We start from the raw sequence: 19,701 nt of genomic DNA, 5'->3' as shown, positions 1-19,701 counted from the left end.
ATGGGTTGGGAAGAGTCAGCTTCTGTATGGGTCTGGTGACATCTCACCTGCTTTTGATGATTCATTAATTTAAAAAGTTTGCCATTTGCTTCCATCATCCAGCCCCTGGGAAACATGAATCAGACAGATTTAGGTCATGTCTGCGCATTCTGGTGGCAGGCAGACAATCAACAAGTAAACAAATAAATAATTATTTCAAAAGGCATCAAGTGCAACAAAGAAAACGAGGGAGTAATGGGATAGAGGGACCAGGGTGAGGGGCTTTAGCTCACAATGTTAGGAGGGGTTTCTCTCAAGAGGCGACATTTGCAATGAGACCTGAAGACAGGAGCCAGCCTCCATGGAGACCTGGAGGAAGAGTGTCTCAGGCAGCGGACACAGCCAGTGCAAAGGCCCTAAGATAGGAACGAGTTTGACGGTTTCAAGGAAGAGAAAGAAGGCCTAGGAGGGGAATGGGGCTGGAGACTAGGTTGGAGGTAGCAGGGATCATTCGTGAAGGCTTAGGTAGGGGGAATGAATTTGATTCTCTGTGCAGCGGAAAGCCAGAGGCAGGCAGTGGTGCCTGCAAGTCTCTTTAGCCCAGGTTGGGAAGGTAGTGGCAGGAGGGCAGCCTGGAGTCTGGCTGCTGGCCTGGAGTGTCCAGAGAGTGTCTAGGGCAGGTGAGCTGCAGGGTCTGGGACCCAGAGGCCAGGGCCAGGCCCCACTGGGGAGGCCACAGTTCTGTGAGCAGAGGAAGAGCTTCTTTCCAGGAAGCGAGTATTCTGTCTTGGGAATGGTGTAGACAGGGTAAAGGCCAAGGCAGGCAGCAGGCCCTGTTCTAAGCGCTTTGCAAGAGCTTGCTGGATCCTCCCAATAGCCTTCGGAGGTGGGCTCTATTCTTGTCCCATCATTACAGATGAGGAAACAGGCACAGAGAGGTTGAGTAACTTGCCCAAGGCCACGCAGGTAGTAAGGGATGGAACCAGGGCTTGAACACAAGCCACATGGCCAGGACACATAGAGAGAGGGAGGGAGGGAGGGAGGCAGAGGCTGTCAGAAAGAGCCAGCAAATGGGGGTAGGGTGGGCTTCTATTCTAACGTTGTCTATAAATGAGTTACTGAGAATTTTTTCTGGTTATTTGGGCAAAGGACTCAACTGACTCCCAAGTTTGTCCATCCCAAAGGGTGGGGGGCGCTGTTGGCAGGAAGGCTGCCCCAAACATGGACCTGTTCTGACCCCAGAGAGCCCCTAACTGGGTATTAATGAGTGCCTGCACCTGGTGGTGGGGGAGTGGGAGAAGGGCAATCAGGTTTGCTCCTCCTCTACCCTTCCCCCCACCCCGCCACCCGCTTCCTGCACTTCTGGCAGGGCAGCCCAAGGCTAAAAAGGAGGGACTGAAAGCCGCAGCAGGCGAGCACCTAAGGCCAACAGTATCACCTCCAATCATCCCGGTGGCCTTGATGGGGACAATGGTTTATTCCAGATGGGGAAACTGAGGCTCGGGTGACTGTTGCCAGATCTCCCAGCTGTACAGGGCTGGGCATGTAGCAGGTAGAATCAGTAGAGCCAGTAGGGCCAAGAGCTCATGGGCCCGGGTGCGAATCCAGGTTCATTCATGGACTTGCTGTGTACCCCTGAGTGAGCAAGCGGCTTCCTCTGTGAGCCTCCATGTCGTAACCTCTAATCTGGGAAAATACCTACCTTTGAGGAGTGTCCTGGGATTGGACGGGAAGCCCTTTATAAAACGTAAAGCGTTTGCCAAACGTTGCGGGGGAAATACCTCACCAGAACACAACCCACACATGTTGGATGTTAAAAAGGAAATGTTTATTTTCATGTTATAAGGTGATTACAAACTCCTCTAAAAAAAGCAAAGATGAATTTAAAATATCGATATACATATTTATCTAAAAAGCAAAAGAGAAAAAAACCCCTGCAAAATACAGGGAATCATATCATAAAACATTTATACACAAAAGCTTGTATACTGCAAGACTGAACTACACACCAAGGATCTTGTTCAAATACAAATGTTCCTCCTCAGAAAAATCTCTTGTTGGTTGATTTTTTTTTTTATAAAAGTTTAAAATATCTTAAAAATATTTTGAAGTTTTAAAAAAATGTCCTGATGAGCCAGACATATTTCTGGAAGGAGGCAAGACCCACGTTCTCAGCTTTCTTTTGTGCTAAATACAGAGTCACAGTTGCTAGGGATTGGGAGATTAATTGGGTAAAAAAAAAAAAAAAATGAAGCCAACATCTCAATTTGAAGTCAAATATATAACAGGATGCTCCATCCCTCGGAGAACACGCCAGAACATGTCTGTAGTGACACCCACAAGAGAACAATGAAGAAATGCTTCCTATTACAACAATATATATTCTGAGGGTCAGGGAGAGAAGGAAAGCGGGAGGGCTGCCCCCTGCTTTCTGGACTGCCCACCTCTACAAGTTTTGCTCTCTGGGTTTGTTTTGCTTAGTCTTGTGGTTTTGTACTTCGATTTTTGCACAGTGGTATTTACCACGTCTACACGGACAGCCTGGCCTGGGACCACATGGGTCTGAGGGAGGGATGGGACCTCAGGCCACCTTGAAGGATTTTCTCTTGGGTCCTTTCCCGGCTTGTGTCTGAATCTTGGGTGGGGTGGGGTGCGGGGAGCAGTTAGGTGCCTCTGCCTTTAGACTGGCTACCCAGAGCATTTCCCCAGGGAGAGGGGCTGTGCTGGGAAATGCTGGCTGGGTGGGGGACCAGTGTGGCAGGACCCGGGTGATACAAGAGTGCCCTGAAGTGGGCTGCAGGGGCCATGCTGTGCTCTCCCTGTGTTTCCCCACTGTCTTTGGGGGTGTGCTGGGGATCCAGGGGGCAGTGAAGGAGCTGCACGTGGTCCAGGGGTTATGCTGTCCTGGAAGGAGAGCATCCAAGGCCACTTCCTGCTGCCTGGAAACTCCCTGCAGAGCCTCGGGGTCAGTCTGGAGCCAGGACGACTTCATCTAAATCCTGCCTAAGGATCTGGCACACCTCTGGCTTCTCTGCACCTCAGTTCCCCTTTCACAAACAGGGATCTCAATTCCTAACTCACCAAGGGCTGCTGGGAGGAGGAGGGCCCCGTGCAGGGCTGGGGTGTGCAGGTGAGGCCGAAGTCACCCAGCTCACGGAGCCACAGCGTGGGTCCAATTCTGCGAGGATGGTGGGAGTGTGGCTGTTGCTGCTCCCCTCATCCCTGAACATGGAGGGGAGGGCATTTCCTTTTCCATAAAGGCTTGTCTTTGGTTGTCAGGAAGACCTTGAGGATGTTGCTGGATGTAGCCCTGGTTATACACTCACCATTCCCTGCACCTACCTCAGAGAACCTGCAGCTAGAGCTGTTTCAAGAAAATCCATTCCTGGCTCACAGTGCCTCCCTGGGCCTCAGTTACCTCATTTACAACAAGGGCGTTGGGTTAGGGGACCCTGGAGGCCCTTCTCTCCCTGACCGTCAGGAAACCTCCTCTGTGGCCCTAGCATGGCCCATCTCAACGCAGTATCTCCCACTTCTTCATCTTAAAAAGTTGATTTAAATAACCCCCTCGCTTCCTTTCCAGATCTGGCTGGCTGGGCTATGTGCAGGCATCAGCATTTCTGACCCATCCCAAGCAGAAAGCAGGTGAAGGACTTTGCCCATTCTCTATAGACAGGTGGACCAGAGTCATGAGCTCTCATGGAAAGTTTCATTTATACGGAGACATGAAGGTTGAGCATTATTACACAGGTACTCGCAGAGCTATGCTCTGCACACAGAGCCAGGGCTGGCTGGGCGAGAGGGCTCTGATTGGAGACAGGTGCCTTGGGGAGAGTTGAGGAACGACTTGGGGAAGGTGGCTGGCCTTCCTTCCAGGCGGGGCCTGGGGACTTGGTCTGCATGTGTCTTTGGTCTAGAATTTGGTCTGAGAATCTTATAAGAAGAGGCCTTCCTCAGGCCATGTCCAGAATGTTGCAATTTGCCTACCAACCCAAAATACTGTGGCCTTTCACCCAGGGAGCCCCCGCTGGGGAGATGGAGACTGAAATGACCACAAATGCCCAGGTAGCCACTGCGTGCCAAGTCCCCTCTTCCCCACGTGCCACCTGCCCTCAATCATTGACAGTGGTTAGTTTACTAAAGTTATATAAGACAAAGGAAAACAGGTTACAATGCTACTCCATAAAATCAGGGAAAAAACAGTAAAATCAAATCAGACACAACGGCAACCATAAATACATAGAAAAATAGGAACAAGATAGACTCGTTGAGAGTTTGGAATAGGACTGGGTGTTGTTTGGCAGAGTAGATAGCTTTGGAAACAGTGAAATATGTATGCCTGCCAAAGATGGGGTTCAGAATTGCCCCTTGGGAGGGGGACACCAAAGGCGTACTCCTCCTCCCAAATTTAAGAAGGGGGTTTCCAGGGTTCCAAGAGCCCCTGCTGTGAAAATTCTGCGGTCTGCACCCCTCGAGGCAGTGACTGCCTTTGTGCGTGGTCATGTTTCGGTTTCATTTAGACTGAGCTTGGAAGTGACTGTTCAAATGGCACAGTTTAGGTCCAAATAGGGGCTGGGTGGGGGTGTGTCTGCCCTGGGGATTTGAAAGGTATAGTACCTTCTCTCCTGGTTCAGAGACAACCTCTGCTCCACATAAGGCCCTTGATCAAGCCAGTTCTGGGGGGCCAGGACCCTGACAATCCCAACCTTCTAGAAAACTCTCCTAGGCCTTCTCTTTTGGGTCCCCGGGTGGTAAATGTCTGTAAACCCAGCTATTGCAGGGGTCTTGAAGTGAAGAGCTTTGTTATATCCTAGGTCAGCACCACGGGCTGCCCTTGTTCTGAACTGGGAGCACTTCCCGCAGTGGAGGATCCAGACTCAAAAGCTGTTCTTGGTGTGCCTTGCTAGGTGCCAGGGCAGCCCAGAGTGGCATCTTTAATGAGGGCTTGGCAGGAGCCTCCCAGGCTGAGAGTGGGGAGTGGGGAGATGAGGAAAGAAAGCACCCCTCCCCGACACCGGGCCCATCTGCATGCCTGGGGCCTATATCCTTTGGTCCACTCACCTCCCCACCACTCCCCTAGTCCCTCAACAGGTATGTCATGCTTCATTCCTGCAGGCAACTTTAAGAGATGCTGAGATGTTGCTTGGGGAATGACCAGAACCTGCTATGACCCCATGCAAATGCAACAGACTCATCTGAATCCTGAGACCCCAGCTTCTGCCGGGAGAGCCTCTGCTCCTTCTCTGCCTGGAATGCCCCAAGAAGGACTGTGGCCTCCTGTGCCTTTGCCACCTCTTGCGAGGCTGAGTTGTGAGCCTCGTTCCTGCCAGCCTTCTTGGATCTCTAGCAGCTCCCTCTCTGGCCAGTGGTTCTGACGGTCTACTGACTAGCCACTCACCATCTCAAAATTAAAAGTGGGATTTTGCTTCTGGTACAAGTTTCTACTACTCTTAGAATCAGACTTCTGCTATAGGGCCTCCTCATTCAGCTTCAGCCAGTCTCCTTTATGTGAAGCGTTGGTTCATTACTTTGGCATCTCTCTTCTTCACTAAGCCAAGTTTAATGAGGTATCTCCTCACAGCCCTCCTTTCGCCTTCCCTCTGGGTCTGCCAGCTAATGGGTCCTCTCTCCTGCTATTTCCTCCATCTGAACCAGGATTTGAAAGGTATACCACCTTAAGATGGGTGTAGAGTCCCAGGAAAATTCCATCCTGCGTTTACTGGACAGAACTTTCTGCCAGCTACACAGCACCGAAGAATTGCTTTTGAAAATGAGATCTATTGCTGGCAAGAAGATCAATTCAAGTGGTAAAAGTATATGACAATCTCTAAGTGTATATATACTTATATGTAAAAAAAAATACAAAGAAAAATTTACCAAATTCCCATAAAATACATCTAATTCAGTATGAAAGCTCTGCCTCTCCACGGACATCTTCCCGTGGGTTTTCTTTTTGTACAAAATATCCCCCAAATCAAAACAAAACACACACACACGATACACACACACACACACACACGCACGCACACATACCCACAATTACATTTTCTGTGACAATTACCAAAAAAAAAAAAAAAAAAAAAATCCTAGTGCAAATATAAAGCTCTGTAAACCTGGTCCTATGAGAATCTAATGTTAGTAAACAGCAGGAAAGCCGCCGGCCCCGTCGACCCGAGAGAGCTCACATCATGGTCTCCACAATGATGTGGGTCGGTTTCACAAGAGCGCCATTCATGACAGTGCGAGAGTTGTAGGGTGTGGCTCCCTCGCGCTCCACAGCCCAGCGGTTGGGTTCCCTTGGGGTCAGCAGGTACTTGACTCTCTGGAGAAGGATGACAAGAGTGAGGGGGGAAAAGTCAGGCGGCCTGGTCTCCCCTTCGCCGCGGCCATCTGCCTCCTCCTGAATTGGCTCGTGTGCTGTTTGGTCTTTGGTAAACTCACACCCTCTCTGATCTCCTGTTTTTGTCCTTTTTGGAAACAATGGAATTGAACTAAGGCGCTCCTAAGGTCCTGCTAGGCCCTGACTCAAGGCAGAATTCCTGTTGGTGGTTTCCTTTCTTGGCCAAACCCCTGCTTACATTCCTATAGGGATGGGGGACTCAACCTTCATGTGCTTTTTTTCTTCTATGGAACTAAAATATGCCTCCCTGTGATTCTCTCCCCCGATTCCTCTGCCTTGCAAAGCAGCAGTTGAGTTCCTCTCATTTGTATGCCCTGAGTTGGACAACTGTCTTCAGCCTCCATGGCTCCCACCTTCCCCAAGGAGAAACTCCAAACTCCTTCAGCCTCCCATAAGCTACACTTCCTGCCTTCTTGCAGAGACAGGTCTTCCCTAGTTTCCTGAAGGCATCCAGTCCTCCCAGCAGGGTTTACATCTTAAGGGCTTGGAGAACCTCGCTTGCATTTGAGCTGCCCTTCCAAGAGACAGGAGCTGCATGGGAATTCTAGATCACACCTGAGCAGGGTGAGTTTTGTCCTCACAGTTGGTTGAGTGTCCCTCTCCAAGGATACCCAGAAAATCTATGTCAGAACTGGGACTCAACCAGACTCCCACTCCCCAGTCCACCTCTTGCCAAGTGTCAACTCAGATACTTGAATAGGCCAGCAGTTGAAAAACAAACAAACAAAACAACAAGCCCTCTTTCTAGGCATTTACATTCAACGTAGGTATGTTACAAATTTTTAAAAGCTGCTTATTAAAAGCTACAGTATTTCATTTAAAAACCCAGTTTTCGGTAATCCCAGCACTTTGGGAAGCAAGAGGATCGCTCAAGGTCAGGATTTAAAAGCAGCCTGGGCAACACCGTGAGACCCTAACTCTTAAAAAAAAAGATTAAAAATTAGCCAGACATGGTGGTACGTGCCTGTAGTCCAAGCTACTCAGGAGGCTGAGGAAAGAGGATCGCTTGAGCCCAGGAGTTTGAGGCTGTGATTGTGCCACTGCACTCCAGCCTGGGCAAAGGAGCAAGACCCTGTCTCTATTTTTTTTGTTCTTTAAATCCAGTTTTCCATCTTTTCTTGAAAAGCTGCAAGATCTGGCCCAGGTCCCCTCCTTGTAGCACCTTCTCCAGTTTGCTCCCTGCCCTACCCACCCCCCCCCCCCCGCCCCCCGTGACTTCCCTCACCTGAGCCACCTGCCAGCTCTCCCTCCATCACTTTGCCTCTCCACCTCCACACAACGGGCTGTGCCTGGGAGGGTGGAGGAGAGTCAAACCTCCAGGCAGCCACTTGGGGCTCTGCCTACACAAGAGGCTCAGGCAGAGCTGGAACCATCCTGGGACAGAGATCTGGGTTTGCCAGAACCTGGCTCAGAGAGAAGCTCATGGCTGGGAGGACACCTTAATGACTTGTGCAGGTGGGAGCCCCTGAGGGGCACATAAAGAAAGATAGACAGATGGTGGCTCAACTGCCTTCAGAGGGGCCTTTGGTGAAGTCAGACTGGCACAGGAGGACAGGGTACCAGTGTGGGGTGAAGCCTGCCCTCACCCACTCCCCCACCTCTTTCCCCCATGCCAACCCCACTTCACCCAAACTTCTAAATGTGGGCTGGACCAATATTTTAAAGTGAGGCTTTGAAGGACACTAAGTTAGTGACCTGTTGGGTGTCCCCCTGAGCCAATGGTATGTAATTGCTGTGGGCACTCACCAATCAGAGCAGAGACCAATCAGAACCTTTAAAGACCCCTTGCTGTGCCCTAATGAACCCTTTGGCTTCTGGACAGTAAGGACATTCTGGAAATTCTGGTTGGGTTGGCCTAGAGTATTGAGGGGTCACCTGGAGCGCTCGGGACAGTCACTGTTCCCTGTCTGTCCCCAGGCCCAGTATTTCAGTCTGTTAACAGCTCATAGGGCCATTCAGCGTTCTGGCTAAAGACTGGTTGGGGTCCTGCCCTCTGTCCTCTGAAAAAATAGAATGGGTCAAAAGCTCCAGGATAACCCCAGGGGCCTCCCCAGTTTCAAGGATTTCTTCCTGCCCTGCCAGCTTCCTCAGTCTCCCCTCCCTCCCCTGCCACCAGCACCACCTCCGGGCCATTCCCCTGCCTAGGAGGAAACAGGACCCAGCCCAGCAGGGAGCCAGGGCCCCAGGACATCCTGGCTCCAGATTTTTAAAAGAGAATAACAATAAAAACAGCCCAGAACAAAACAGTGCACTCTTGGAGCCAGCCCAAGCTCAAAAGGTTAAGGGAGATTCTGAGAAAAGAATTTCTTGGAAAGAGTCGGGCCTTTGCCAGGGCCTGGGATCTCCAGGGCTGTTGGAGGAATTTCTGAGAGGAGGCTGAAGGTAGGTGGGGCCAGGGGAGGCCCCGGCAGGCACAGAGGCAGAGGTCTGGCTGCCGCCACAGATCCGGAGAAGACCCCAGCATGGGCTGGGATGATCCTAAATTTGGCTCCTCAATAAGAGAAGGCATCTGGGTGGGGCTCAGGCTTCCTCCCTAGGCTCCTGGCTTTGTCCCACCGCTTCAGGAACATGGTCCCACTGGTCCCAGGATAAAGCCCCAGTTCTTAGCTTGGCATCCAAAGCTACAGTCACCTCTCCAGCCTCACTGCCCACTCCCACCCTGCCAACACCAGGAACACCTTCCCTCTCACATCCTCCACCTGGCAAGTTCCTCCTCACCCCACAGCCCGGCTTCCAGTGTCTCCATAAAGCCTTCTCCCATGTGAACTGTACTTGCTTCCCGTCTTCCCACAATGCACTCTCCTGCCCACAAGCTGAACCACCGGATGGGTGAGGGAACTATGGCTCAGAGAGGGTAGGTGACTTGCCTGAGATCACACAGCAAACCGACAACAATCACCTTTGGCCTCATGCCTCCCACCTCCCCTGGCCCTGGGCCCAAGCACTTACCACAAGGAACGGCCCCTCGGTCTGGCAGAGGCGGATGACGATGACCAAGGGAACGCAGAGCATGGAGGAAAGGGCCAGGCTCCAGCCCAGCCCAATGGCCCAGTTGGGGTACACGTATGTTTTGTTGTAGGTCAGGGGTATGTACTTGACGAGCGAGAAGATGAAACATCCCTGCGGAGAGATGGGGGCAGTCAGGAGAGGGGTCCTGGGCATTGGGGGGTGGGGGGCTTCTGGGACTAGGACTGGCCTCAACCTGAGGGAAGGGTCTCTCTCCTTGGGAAAGGACTGGCTCAGGCCTCACACCCCTCTCTGCTGCCATAAGGATCCCCCCCGGTGAAAACAGAGTAAGTCGTTTCCCTGCTTAAAACCCTTCTGTGGCTCCCAGTGCCAGCAGATGCAGCCCAAACTCCTCGGTGCGGCCAGGAGTGTCAGCAGAAGCTGTACCCCTTCCTCCCTCATCTGCCTCAGCTCTCCCTCCATGTCCACACTCCAGCCACCCTGAAGAATTCCTTCTAGCTCCTCCGCCACTGATCTCTGGGTCTTGGCACAGACTGTTTCCTCTGCCTGGCCCTCTTTCCCCCTCATCTTCTTCTCATCGTAACCTGGCTCCACTGGGCCTGCCTTACTCGCCCAGGCACCACCCAGACCTCTCCTTCCAGAAAGCGAGTGGTTGTAACCATCTCTTGGGCACACGTGTTCTGCCAGACTGTGAGTCTGAGAGTAGGAATGTGTGTGTCTTGTCCTATTTCTTTAACACCCGGTGCAGCTCTAGGTACATATAACAAGTGCACCATAAGTGCTAGCAGTGTAGATGAAAGCCTTTCTTCCCCCACTGCCACCCTCCATCTCTATCTCTGAGCCACCGGCAGCAGGGGCCTGGGCACCTGGGCCTTGCCCTGTTCGGTGTCCACAGCCCAGCCCTGGGTCCATGCTAATGGCTAGTGGCCATCAGCATGCATGAATGGTGGGGTGGGGTCAGCCCTGTGCCTCTAAAGGGAGCAAAGCCCACCTTTCCCTGTGAGAAGAGCACCTAAGGCTGGCTGGGGGCTCCCGGGGCTTCTGCTTCTAGTCAGAATGAGAGCATCTCTGAGGAGGGCCCAGGGTGGCCTCGGATTGGTCTACAATGTGAAAATGGCCTAACTCTTCAACACCTAGTAACTGGGATTTGACAGGAAGATGCATCTTTCTAAAGCAGAGTCGGTGATGGGGCAAGGGAGAGCACTAGCCTGCAGGCATCTTTTACTGGGTACCTACTGCACGTCTGGCCCTGCTGTTGTTCCCATCCCTATGTGTAGGGCTGTGGCTCAGATGAGTGAGTCCCAAGAGATGCTGCCCTGGGCCCTCCCAAGCGGGAGGAGCTTGCAGCCAGTGCCTGCCTGTTTCCCATTCCTCTCCATGAGGGTGACCTCATCTCACCACCTGGGAATGCAGCCTATCTCTGACGTATCCAGCTCCTCGGGGAGAGAGATAAGGAAACCGAGGGTCAGAGTGGTGAGAAGAGCTGCCCACAAGCAAACATTAAACCAGGATGAGAACACAGGTGGAACAACTAAACTCATCTCCAACGATAAACTCGCCAATTGTTGTGGTTACTGGCTCTTACCATTACTTATTTTTGTGGGAGAAAGTCTGCACTTCAGAGGAAAAGGCTTCATGCATATTAAATAGCAGTAACAGTCTAAGGTCGTCAGCTGCCCCCGGGGTCCTCCTTCACAGTCTCCTGGTTTTACAAGTGGGGAAACTGAGGCCCACAGAGGAAAGTGACTTGCTTGAGGTCATACCATGAGTTAACAGCAACATTGACTTAGTCTGGCCTGACAGCAGGTCACGGAGGGGAGGGCCTATTTGTCCTCAGCACCTGTCTCCTAAATCCAAGGAATACTGGGCCATTTGTGCTCCCCATAGTGGAGCCGTGAATGGCAGGACGGATGTGGTCTCCCTGGCAATAAGCTCCAATGATGATAAGTGATTGCAAACCCTGACGGCTTTGCCATGAAGAAATTCCATTAACTGGCACCTTGGAGTGGGACCATGAAGCAGATTGCACGGGCAGGTGCCAAGGCCAACTCCAACATGGTGGGCGAGAGCATCCTCGTGGGAAGAACAACGTGGCACACCGATACCCTTGGGCCTGGGTGAGTCCAAAGCTTCCCTATCCTCGGGATAACCCAGGACTTCCCCTCTCTAAGCTACTACCCCCACCTCTCCATGGAAACACCCCATTTCCAATGTCTATGACCTCTCTACTAGATATCCCAAAGGCCCCTCTATTTCCCCAGTGACCCAAACCCAGCTCATGAGCTCTGGAAGGTTTGGGGAAAGAATGTGCTTTCAATTCTGGATCCCCTGGATTTCTCAACATGCTCCAGATATACCCTCTTCTTTTAGGATGGCTTGGCCCTGCACAGGCTGGCTCCTCTGCCAGAAATGCCCTTCCTGTTTTCTACTCCTGACAAATTCCTACTTATCCTTCAAAACTCAACTCAAGCTAACTCCCTGGAGCAGCCTTCCTCCCCTCTCCCAGGCAGCGCTGAAGCTGGGTTTATTATAAGCCCACGCTGAACAGATGCTGCATGAAAGATGGTTTAGCGGGTGAAAATGTCAAGCCCCAGGGAGAAGAGGCCACCAGCCAGAGCCACCGAAATGGAACTCACAACACAGAGAACTGGAGTGATCACAGCCCAGCTGTACTTCATCCACGGCCCGGGCCGATAGCCAATCATGTCCTCAATACCGTCATAAAGGTTATCACCTCCTGCAAGAGACAGAGGGGGACATTTGCTGACACAGTGTTCAAGGCCAGCAGCGGCTCAGAGGCCATGAGGCGGGTCTCCGGGACCTGATCCAGGCCTCTGCATCTCCCACCATGGATATCCAAGTGTGGCAGAAACAGACATTTACACAAAATTCAAATGTAACTCTGCATCTTGTATTTTTCTGGCAATCTGAGGCACACCACAAACCCTAGGTGTGCAATCTTAGGCACAGCCCAAACTCAAACCCAAGGCCTCAAGGAGGTAAAAAGGGAACATTCCAGGTCCTGCACAACCAAATTCTGAATCTGTGAAAACATCCAGTCACACCTCGCACCTTTAGCACCAGGAGGATCTTCAGTGTGGCTACAGTGAGATTATTTGTGTAGTCTAGGTAGGGAGGGCCTACTGTTCAACTCAAATTGAATTCCCGTTAGTATTCTCTGCTTCTGAAGCTTCTAAGTAGAGAAGCCCAAAGGAGAACCTTGAGAAAGGACATGAAAAAATCTGTACTCACCATATATCCAGGCAATAACAAAACATTCAAAGAATGCAACCCACAAAAGGCATACACCGCTAGCTGCATAGTAGTCAAAGAGCTGAAACACATACATGCCACCCTGTGAAGAAAAAAACCACAGAAGGTCGATTTCCTACCTAGTCTCTAATTTCTTTCATATACAAACAGCTCTGGCATATCAATAAGATAAAAAACCCAAGAGAAAAATGGGCAAAGACTCTGATGACCAGATAAATATACAAAAAGATGCTCAACTTCATGTTTGACAAATGTAATTAAAAACACACATACAGATAAATGAAAGCAAAATGATGGGTCCACAGGAGCCTGCTTCCCAAGGAGGTGCTTCACACCAAGTGCAGCTGACAGAGAAGACTCCAGGGTCACCTAGCTGCTCAGTGAGTGGCCCTGCAATCTGACTTCCGGGGTGGGGGTTCTTACAAACACCTCCAGAAAAACACTTTTACTTCTGGTAAGGAAAAATGGTGAAGCGAAGCCCTGAATTGGGTTTTCGGAGAATTGTTAAATGGGACCCGTTCCTGGGGAACAGGGGAGGTGGTGGGGGGGCATGCAGGAGACAGCGTGCCCTGGCTTTGATGCTAGACTTCCATTCTTAGTACGATCTTTATCTCATCTGGCTTGCCTCTTGCTAGACACGTCTTAGACGTTCCTGTTCCCTTCTGCTCTTTGCTTCCCTTGTCTGCATCTGAAGTCGCCCCTCCTCCTGGCCCCTGCTCACCCTCTGAATAGTGTATGTGCCCCCTATCAACCCATACCCACCAGGCCTCGGCCCTGTGGCAGGTGACCTGCAAGGTGGTGCACCTCTACGTGGCGCTGTGGTATTTCCTGGGAGGCCTGCGTTTCCCTTGAGAATGTCTCCACCCCACCCCCAGGCCTGAGAAGGGCACACAGTCAGGGGTAAACAGAGTTGTTGTGAAATGGATTTCAGCTGAAGATCCTCTTCCTAGGCCTATCAGGACAGAGGGCAGTGGGTGGTCACAGTGTTGCCGCGGCAACAGGCAAAATAATTGCGTAGTTTGGGTCAGCTGTGGGCTCCTGAGCCCCCTCGTGCTGCCCCCCGTGTTGGTCTGAGCAGGACCCCTGAATTGGGGGGGGGCTGGGAGATGAAGCCCCTGCCTGGCCCTCTCACCCAGCTGCTGCCTCCAGTATGGCCTTGAGGAGGGCATTGGAGCACCAAGCCCGAAACACAGGTGAGAGAGCCACCTACCTCCGTCACCATCGTCAGCCCCAGCAGGTAGCTGATGCTACACACGAAGGCGATGAAGATTTCCCGACGATAACCCTTCCTTAGGAAGGATGGGTAAAGATCAACCAAGGATGTGATCTGTCCTTCGACTTCAACAAACTGAGGAGGGGAAGAGAGAGAGCTGGTGAGCGGCCGACGCTCAGGCCACCCTTGCCTGCTGCTCGGAGAGAAGGACCCAGGAACACACAATGCAGGAGCAGATGTGACCATCCTTGTGTCCAGAATTGGCCTGTGAGATCAAGTCCAAGTGTGTGAGCCTAGCCTCCCTGACTGTGCCTGGGGAGTCCCGCATGCCACTCCTTGGAGCCAGACAATGCAACATGCAGTGGTCCACACCGAGCTGGCCAAATATTCCACACCTCTGCATCTTCTCTTAGGCTGTTCCTGCCACCAGAATGCCTTTCCCCATCCTCCAAAGCTCAGCTTGAGAACAACTGCGCCTCTGAAGCCAATGCTGACCCTCTGTCCTGGCACATTCAGGGGCATGAATATATTGCCATGACAACCTCCCTCATTGATCTCCATCCTCTTGGAACATAAGGGTGGTACCACACTCACTTTTGGGCTTCGAATGCCGAGCCCTGCCAGACACATTGGCTGCTCAGCAAATGTGATGAATGGGTGGACCTTAGCACCAACTTGCTTGGCAGGTCAGGGGAAGTCTGAGCCTCAGTTTCCCCATCAGTGGAATGGCAGGCACTTCAGGTCAGATTCACACAGTGGCTTTCAATCCTTTGGGGATCACAAGCCCATGAGAGGACTTTGCATGTGTGCACACACGCTGTGTAACCACCTGCTGCCTGGGACTCCAGGAACCCATCCCTGGGCTCCCAAAGGAAAAGAAGCTGGTTGGAAAAGGCCCCTCTGTAGGTAACATTTCAGGGGAATTCTCAGTCTTTCTAAACCTTTCCATCTCGTGCCTAACCATTTATCTCGGGGGTTGTTCCACATCATTACACAGAAAGCTGCCTCATTTTTCAATTGATAAAACTCTACCCTGTGGGTAGGCATCACCATTGATCTAACACCCAGCTGATGGTCTCCAGACTCAGCTCTTCCTCTCTTCCTGTGTGCAGGCATCTGTGCATGTAGCACGGTCTTAGAAGAGAAGCTTTGGGGTTAAAGAGCACACAGCAGCACTTTAAATTTGGATGGCTACACCCAAACTTCCCTGTCAACCAACACACCCTCCAAGGCCTATCTGATACCTTCAAAAGTCTAAGAGCTTATTCAACCTGGACCCAGATGTTCTTTCATCCGAACGAGGCTTTTGTGAAGGACGTTTACCCAGCATTCCTACCAGACAAATCCTAACCCCTTCCTCCTTTGGGACGCATTGCAGGAAAATCCAGGGAAGGAACACAAACGAGGAGAAATCCCTTTCATGTGCTGACAAGGGCTGGAGAGATGAGACTGCCACCAGGAATAAGGGAAAAGATGAGCAGGAGGCTCTCGAGAGAGATCCAAGAGAAGAGGCTGCTTTTTTGACCTCTGACTCATGTGTCCGCCAAAGGGGTTTTGAACATAAATTGCCACTGAATTATAGCAAACCTGCAGCTCAAACACTAAGCTTCAAAAGGAGCTAAAAACAAAGGTTCTTTCCTTTTTTGAGATGGGGAAATTAAAGACAGGAAGGTCAGTGTCGCTGTGAATCAGGGCCAAGACCAGCACAAACCCCCATTTCTCAGTTCCTGGTGCTTCCGGAGAACACTGCCCTCCTCCACCAGCCTCTTCGGCCCTCCCTCGCTTAACAGCTGTGTGACTGGCTTCTCCGAGCCTCACTTTCCTCTCTGTGAAATGGGAGGATCTTGCCCACTTGGCAGGGATGTTGAAAAAGATTTGAAATTATTAGAGTAAATCTGCAAGTGGGAGATAACTGTTAACCCATGTCAGCGGGCTGGGCGAGCTCTTTGGGTGCAAGAGGAGTGGGTTCCAACTCTCATCTCCTCTCACAATTTGTTAAAAAATCATGTCCCGGCTGGGCGCGGTGGCTCATGTCTGTAATCCCAGCACTTTGGGAGGCTGAGGCAGGCAGATCACCTGAGGTCAGGCGTTCGAGACCAGCCTGGCCAATATGACAAAACCCTGTTTCTACTAAAACTACAAAAATTAGCCAGGTGTGGTGGCGCACGCCTGTAATCCCAGCTACTTGGGAGGCTGAGGCAGGAGAATCACTTGAACCCAGGAGGCAGAGGTTGCAGTGGGCCAAGAATGAGCCACTGCACTCTAACCTGGGCGACAGAGCAAGGCTCCGTCTCAAAACAAACAAAAAACCATGTCCCTCTTGGGTAGCCTGGATGGCAACAGGCATCTGCCTCCACATGGCTGACTCCTCTACCCTGTCTCACCAAGAAATGCACAGCAGTATGATGGCTCTTAGGCCAGACGGACTGCTCCCACCAATGGTAGGAACCCCTGATGAGTCAGGGTCACACCCTCTGCTCCCTTGCCCAGGACGCAATAACATCAGCGGGAGGCCTCTGCCTGTTGGCTGTAGATCTCCCTACTTCCAACAGGAGGAAGTTATTTTGGGGGAATTCAAGGGGAAGACCAATTGGGACAAACTAGCAGGTAAGAGACAGTTTCTGCAGACAGGCAGACCCGGCATCAAGCCCATAACTAGCTGTGTGGTGCCTTGGCTAAGTTCTTGGTCTCTCTAAGTCTCAGTTTCCTCAGCTATAAGAAGGGTAAAAATAGTACCCAGGCATCGCAACACTGCAGCTTAAGGAATTCATGTATAAAAAGCCAGGCGCAGGGCTGGCAGGAGGGCAAACTGGGGAGTTAGGAGTCAGTGTTGAATGGGGGCAGAGGTTCCATTTGGGAAGAGGAAAAAGTTCTGGAGATGGATGGTGGTGATGGCTGCACAATGTTTGAAGGTACTCATGCCACTGAGCTGTGCACTTAAACCTGGTTTAGATGGTAAATGTGTGTATCACCCCAAACACACACGCACATAGAAGCCTGCCATGAGGACTGGCACCCAGTGAACACCTCTTATGGCAGAGGGCTCTGATCCTGTCACAGTGCTGGCGGTGGGTGAGGCACACTGCTGGCATCTGCAAAACCTTCCCCATTTCCCCAAGTTCACAAAGCAAAGAGATGCAAAGGAGGAAGCCCCACCTGTGCCATCAGATTCCCATCCTGGTTCCCTGGGACATGGGGCCTGGGAGACCAGTGACTTAGGTTCAATTTCTACCCTTGTCCCTGGCAGGTCATCTAACTGCTCTGAGCCTTGGGTTCCTCGCTCTGCAAAGTAGGAGGAGTGGCTGTGAGAGCCCACCAGATTCTCTCCGTGTGCCACTGGCATGGGGCCTCCCTGAGAGATGCGTGTCCTCTACCAGGCCCCACTTCCTGGGGAGAGTGACCACCTCCACCTGCTCAGGGAGCCATTTCCAAAGCCCAAGTGGCCTATTTTGGGCCCATGAAGATGTCATGCCTTGTCATTTATTAAACTCTGTTTTTGTTTTTTTCTTTCACTTAGAGCTCTGGAAGAAGTTATAAAAGCCATTTGCTTGGGGCCTCTGAAGGCCAAACTCATTAACTAGGAATGATTAATGGAGTCCTCCTGCTTGTTTATTCAGCTCAAGTCTATCAACAACTGCAGAAGTATTTTGTTTTCTGTCTCCCTGATGTTTTCGTTCTGTCTTCTCTGCTAATCCTGCTCCCTTCTCTGCCAAATCCCCTGCTCTGCTCTTGACCTTGCTGGTTGGCCGCCTCCTCTCTCTGGACTCACCCTCCTCTGCTTGACCTTCAGAGACTTTTCCCCTACCAGGTCCTGGGGATCCACTTCAGACAATGACTCTGAAGACTGCGGCCCGCGGGGAGGGGGACAAAGGGCTCTCCCGCCCTGGCTGCAGGCTCCAACCTCTCAGGGTGTCTCAGTTGCTCAAAGGCTTCCCAAGAGGCATTCAGACCTGCAGACCCAGACTACACAGTCTACATCCTACCTGCTTCTCTGAGGGACTCATGCTGGCCTGGGCACACAACCAGCCTGTCCCACACGCCATAAATCCCTACTCCTGGAGTCATGTCTGTGCTCTGAACTGTTGTTTCAACAAGACCCTGTCAAAAATACACCTATTTCCAGGGAAAGGGGCCCAGGAGCTCAAGTGAATTGTCCTCCAAGCACTGCTGACTACCCCGCACCAGGCACTGGCTACTCTACAGCCAGATGCAGCCCCTTATCGGCTCTCATGGGCATTCCCTGGCCATGAGTCACCTTCTAGTGGAGGCCCGAGCCCTGAAGGGGTGGGACGCGGGGTTTAGAAGTGCAGGAAAGAACCTCAGTGGAGACAAGAGTCCTGCCTTGGGAGGGCAGAAGCCAGGACAGCCAGAGGTCAGGGCGGGTTTCAGCGAGGCTCCCGGCCTGTGCGGTGTATAAAGCACGGGAGGGAGCCAATGCCTGGCCCCTCGCACGCTCCAGGGAGCACAGAATTCTGAGAGTGGCGTAGGCTTCTCCTGGGCACTTGCAACTGATTACGATGGCCCAGACAATGATCAGCTCACACAGAAATGTGGGTCCCTTCTCCGAATCGCCCATCTGCCATGTCCTCCTGTGCCCCGCCGACGCTCCACTGGAGCACATCGTGACTTATTGAGTCAGGGCCTCCAATTCGTCATTTGTGGCTTGACTGTAACCACAAACCCTGGTTGTCCCTGTCATAACCCACCCACTCCGAGGACCTCTGGAGGCCCCTCTGCTAGCAGACAATGTGCCATGCCACGTCTTGTTTGCACTCCATTAGGCTAAATAATTATCTTGTTCAAATGCACTTTCTGGGGACCCAGAGCTTTTTCTATTCCTGGTGTCCTGGAGGAATCCTCACAGCTGAAGCACTGGAAGTCTGATTGGAGGGGGGAAGGGCGTTGACCACCTCCCAGGTGGAATAAGGAGGCTTTCCCAGAGTCAGGTTCCCCACAGGGGCAGTCGCCCCAGGGCCATCCCTTATACACACCTGGCTATCCAGTCCAAGCAAGAGAAGCATAATAAAAAAAAGAATGGACCAAAACGTGGGCAGCGGCATCATCGTCACAGCTTTTGGGTAGGCAATGAAGGCCAGGCCAGGACCTAGAAAGGAAAGAAAACGGGGAGGGGCACAGGGGAGGAGACATCAGCCACCAAGCCACTGGGAACCCTGGGCTCACACAAAGACACTCAGACCCAAATACAGCAGGGAGCCAGGTCTGAACTCTGGCCTGGGGAAAGAGACCAGGCCTGTCTCGCTTTTGGGTGGGACACGCTGGGGCTCAGGAGGGGCCCGGTTTTAGCATGTGTCTCCTACACAGCACACGTGGCCTCCTCACACACCAGCATCCATCGGGGCGTGGTTTTTTGGGGTAGGATGCAGACTGAGCCCGGGGCTTGGTCTGCAGAGACAAAGGAAAGGGAGGATCCTCCCACCCCAAAGCAAAGCCATCGAGTGGACAGCCTTTGCTGGAAGGAGGCGGGGGAGCGTGGTGGTGACCTGACCGCCCAGTCTCCTTTGCAAAGGGAAGGTTTCTATTTCTGAGTTAATGGCTAAAACACCATAGGAGTGGAAAGAAAAACCAATACAAAACCATGCCCAATAGGAGGCCTGTCTCTTCAGGGGTGCATTTGCGGGGCTCTCCCTGGCAAGGTCAGAGCCAAGCCCACGAGGTCAAAGTTGGGCCAACCAGGGCCCAAAGCTGAGGGAACGTGGGTGCAGGGGCACGGTCCCAGGCCTGCAAGCCCTGAGGCCTGCATCCAAGTCATCCTCTTCCAATTTCCTTTTTGAATCACCCCATACTCTCTCAGGGCCTCAGTTTTCCCACCTGAAAAGTGAGGGGCAGGTGGCCATAAATGACTCACAAG

General features: G+C 52.0%; 1 protein-coding gene across 2 annotated transcripts in view; it reads right to left on the bottom strand.

The window, feature by feature from the left end:
- Positions 1-1,785: 1,785 nt before the first annotated feature.
- The window catches only part of SLC6A6 (solute carrier family 6 member 6), an 87,306-nt gene continuing 69,390 nt past the window's right edge, over positions 1,786-19,701 (bottom strand). For both annotated transcript variants that reach the window (XM_024244592.3, XM_024244591.3), the window contains exons 9-14: positions 18,824-18,936; positions 13,830-13,967; positions 12,599-12,701; positions 11,983-12,083; positions 9,329-9,499; positions 1,786-6,301 (exon numbers count right to left, since the gene is read on the bottom strand). In XM_024244592.3, coding sequence (XP_024100360.1) covers positions 6,161-6,301; positions 9,329-9,499; positions 11,983-12,083; positions 12,599-12,701; positions 13,830-13,967; positions 18,824-18,936 — 767 coding nt within the window. In that variant the 3' untranslated portion in view covers positions 1,786-6,160. The remainder of the gene's footprint in view (positions 6,302-9,328; positions 9,500-11,982; positions 12,084-12,598; positions 12,702-13,829; positions 13,968-18,823; positions 18,937-19,701) is intronic.

This window comes from Pongo abelii, chromosome 2 (genome assembly GCF_028885655.2).
Source record: "Pongo abelii isolate AG06213 chromosome 2, NHGRI_mPonAbe1-v2.0_pri, whole genome shotgun sequence".
Classification (NCBI taxonomy): domain Eukaryota; kingdom Metazoa; phylum Chordata; class Mammalia; order Primates; family Hominidae; genus Pongo; species Pongo abelii.
Note: the sequence above shows the minus strand (reverse complement) of the source record. Positions and strands in the feature narration are given on the sequence as shown.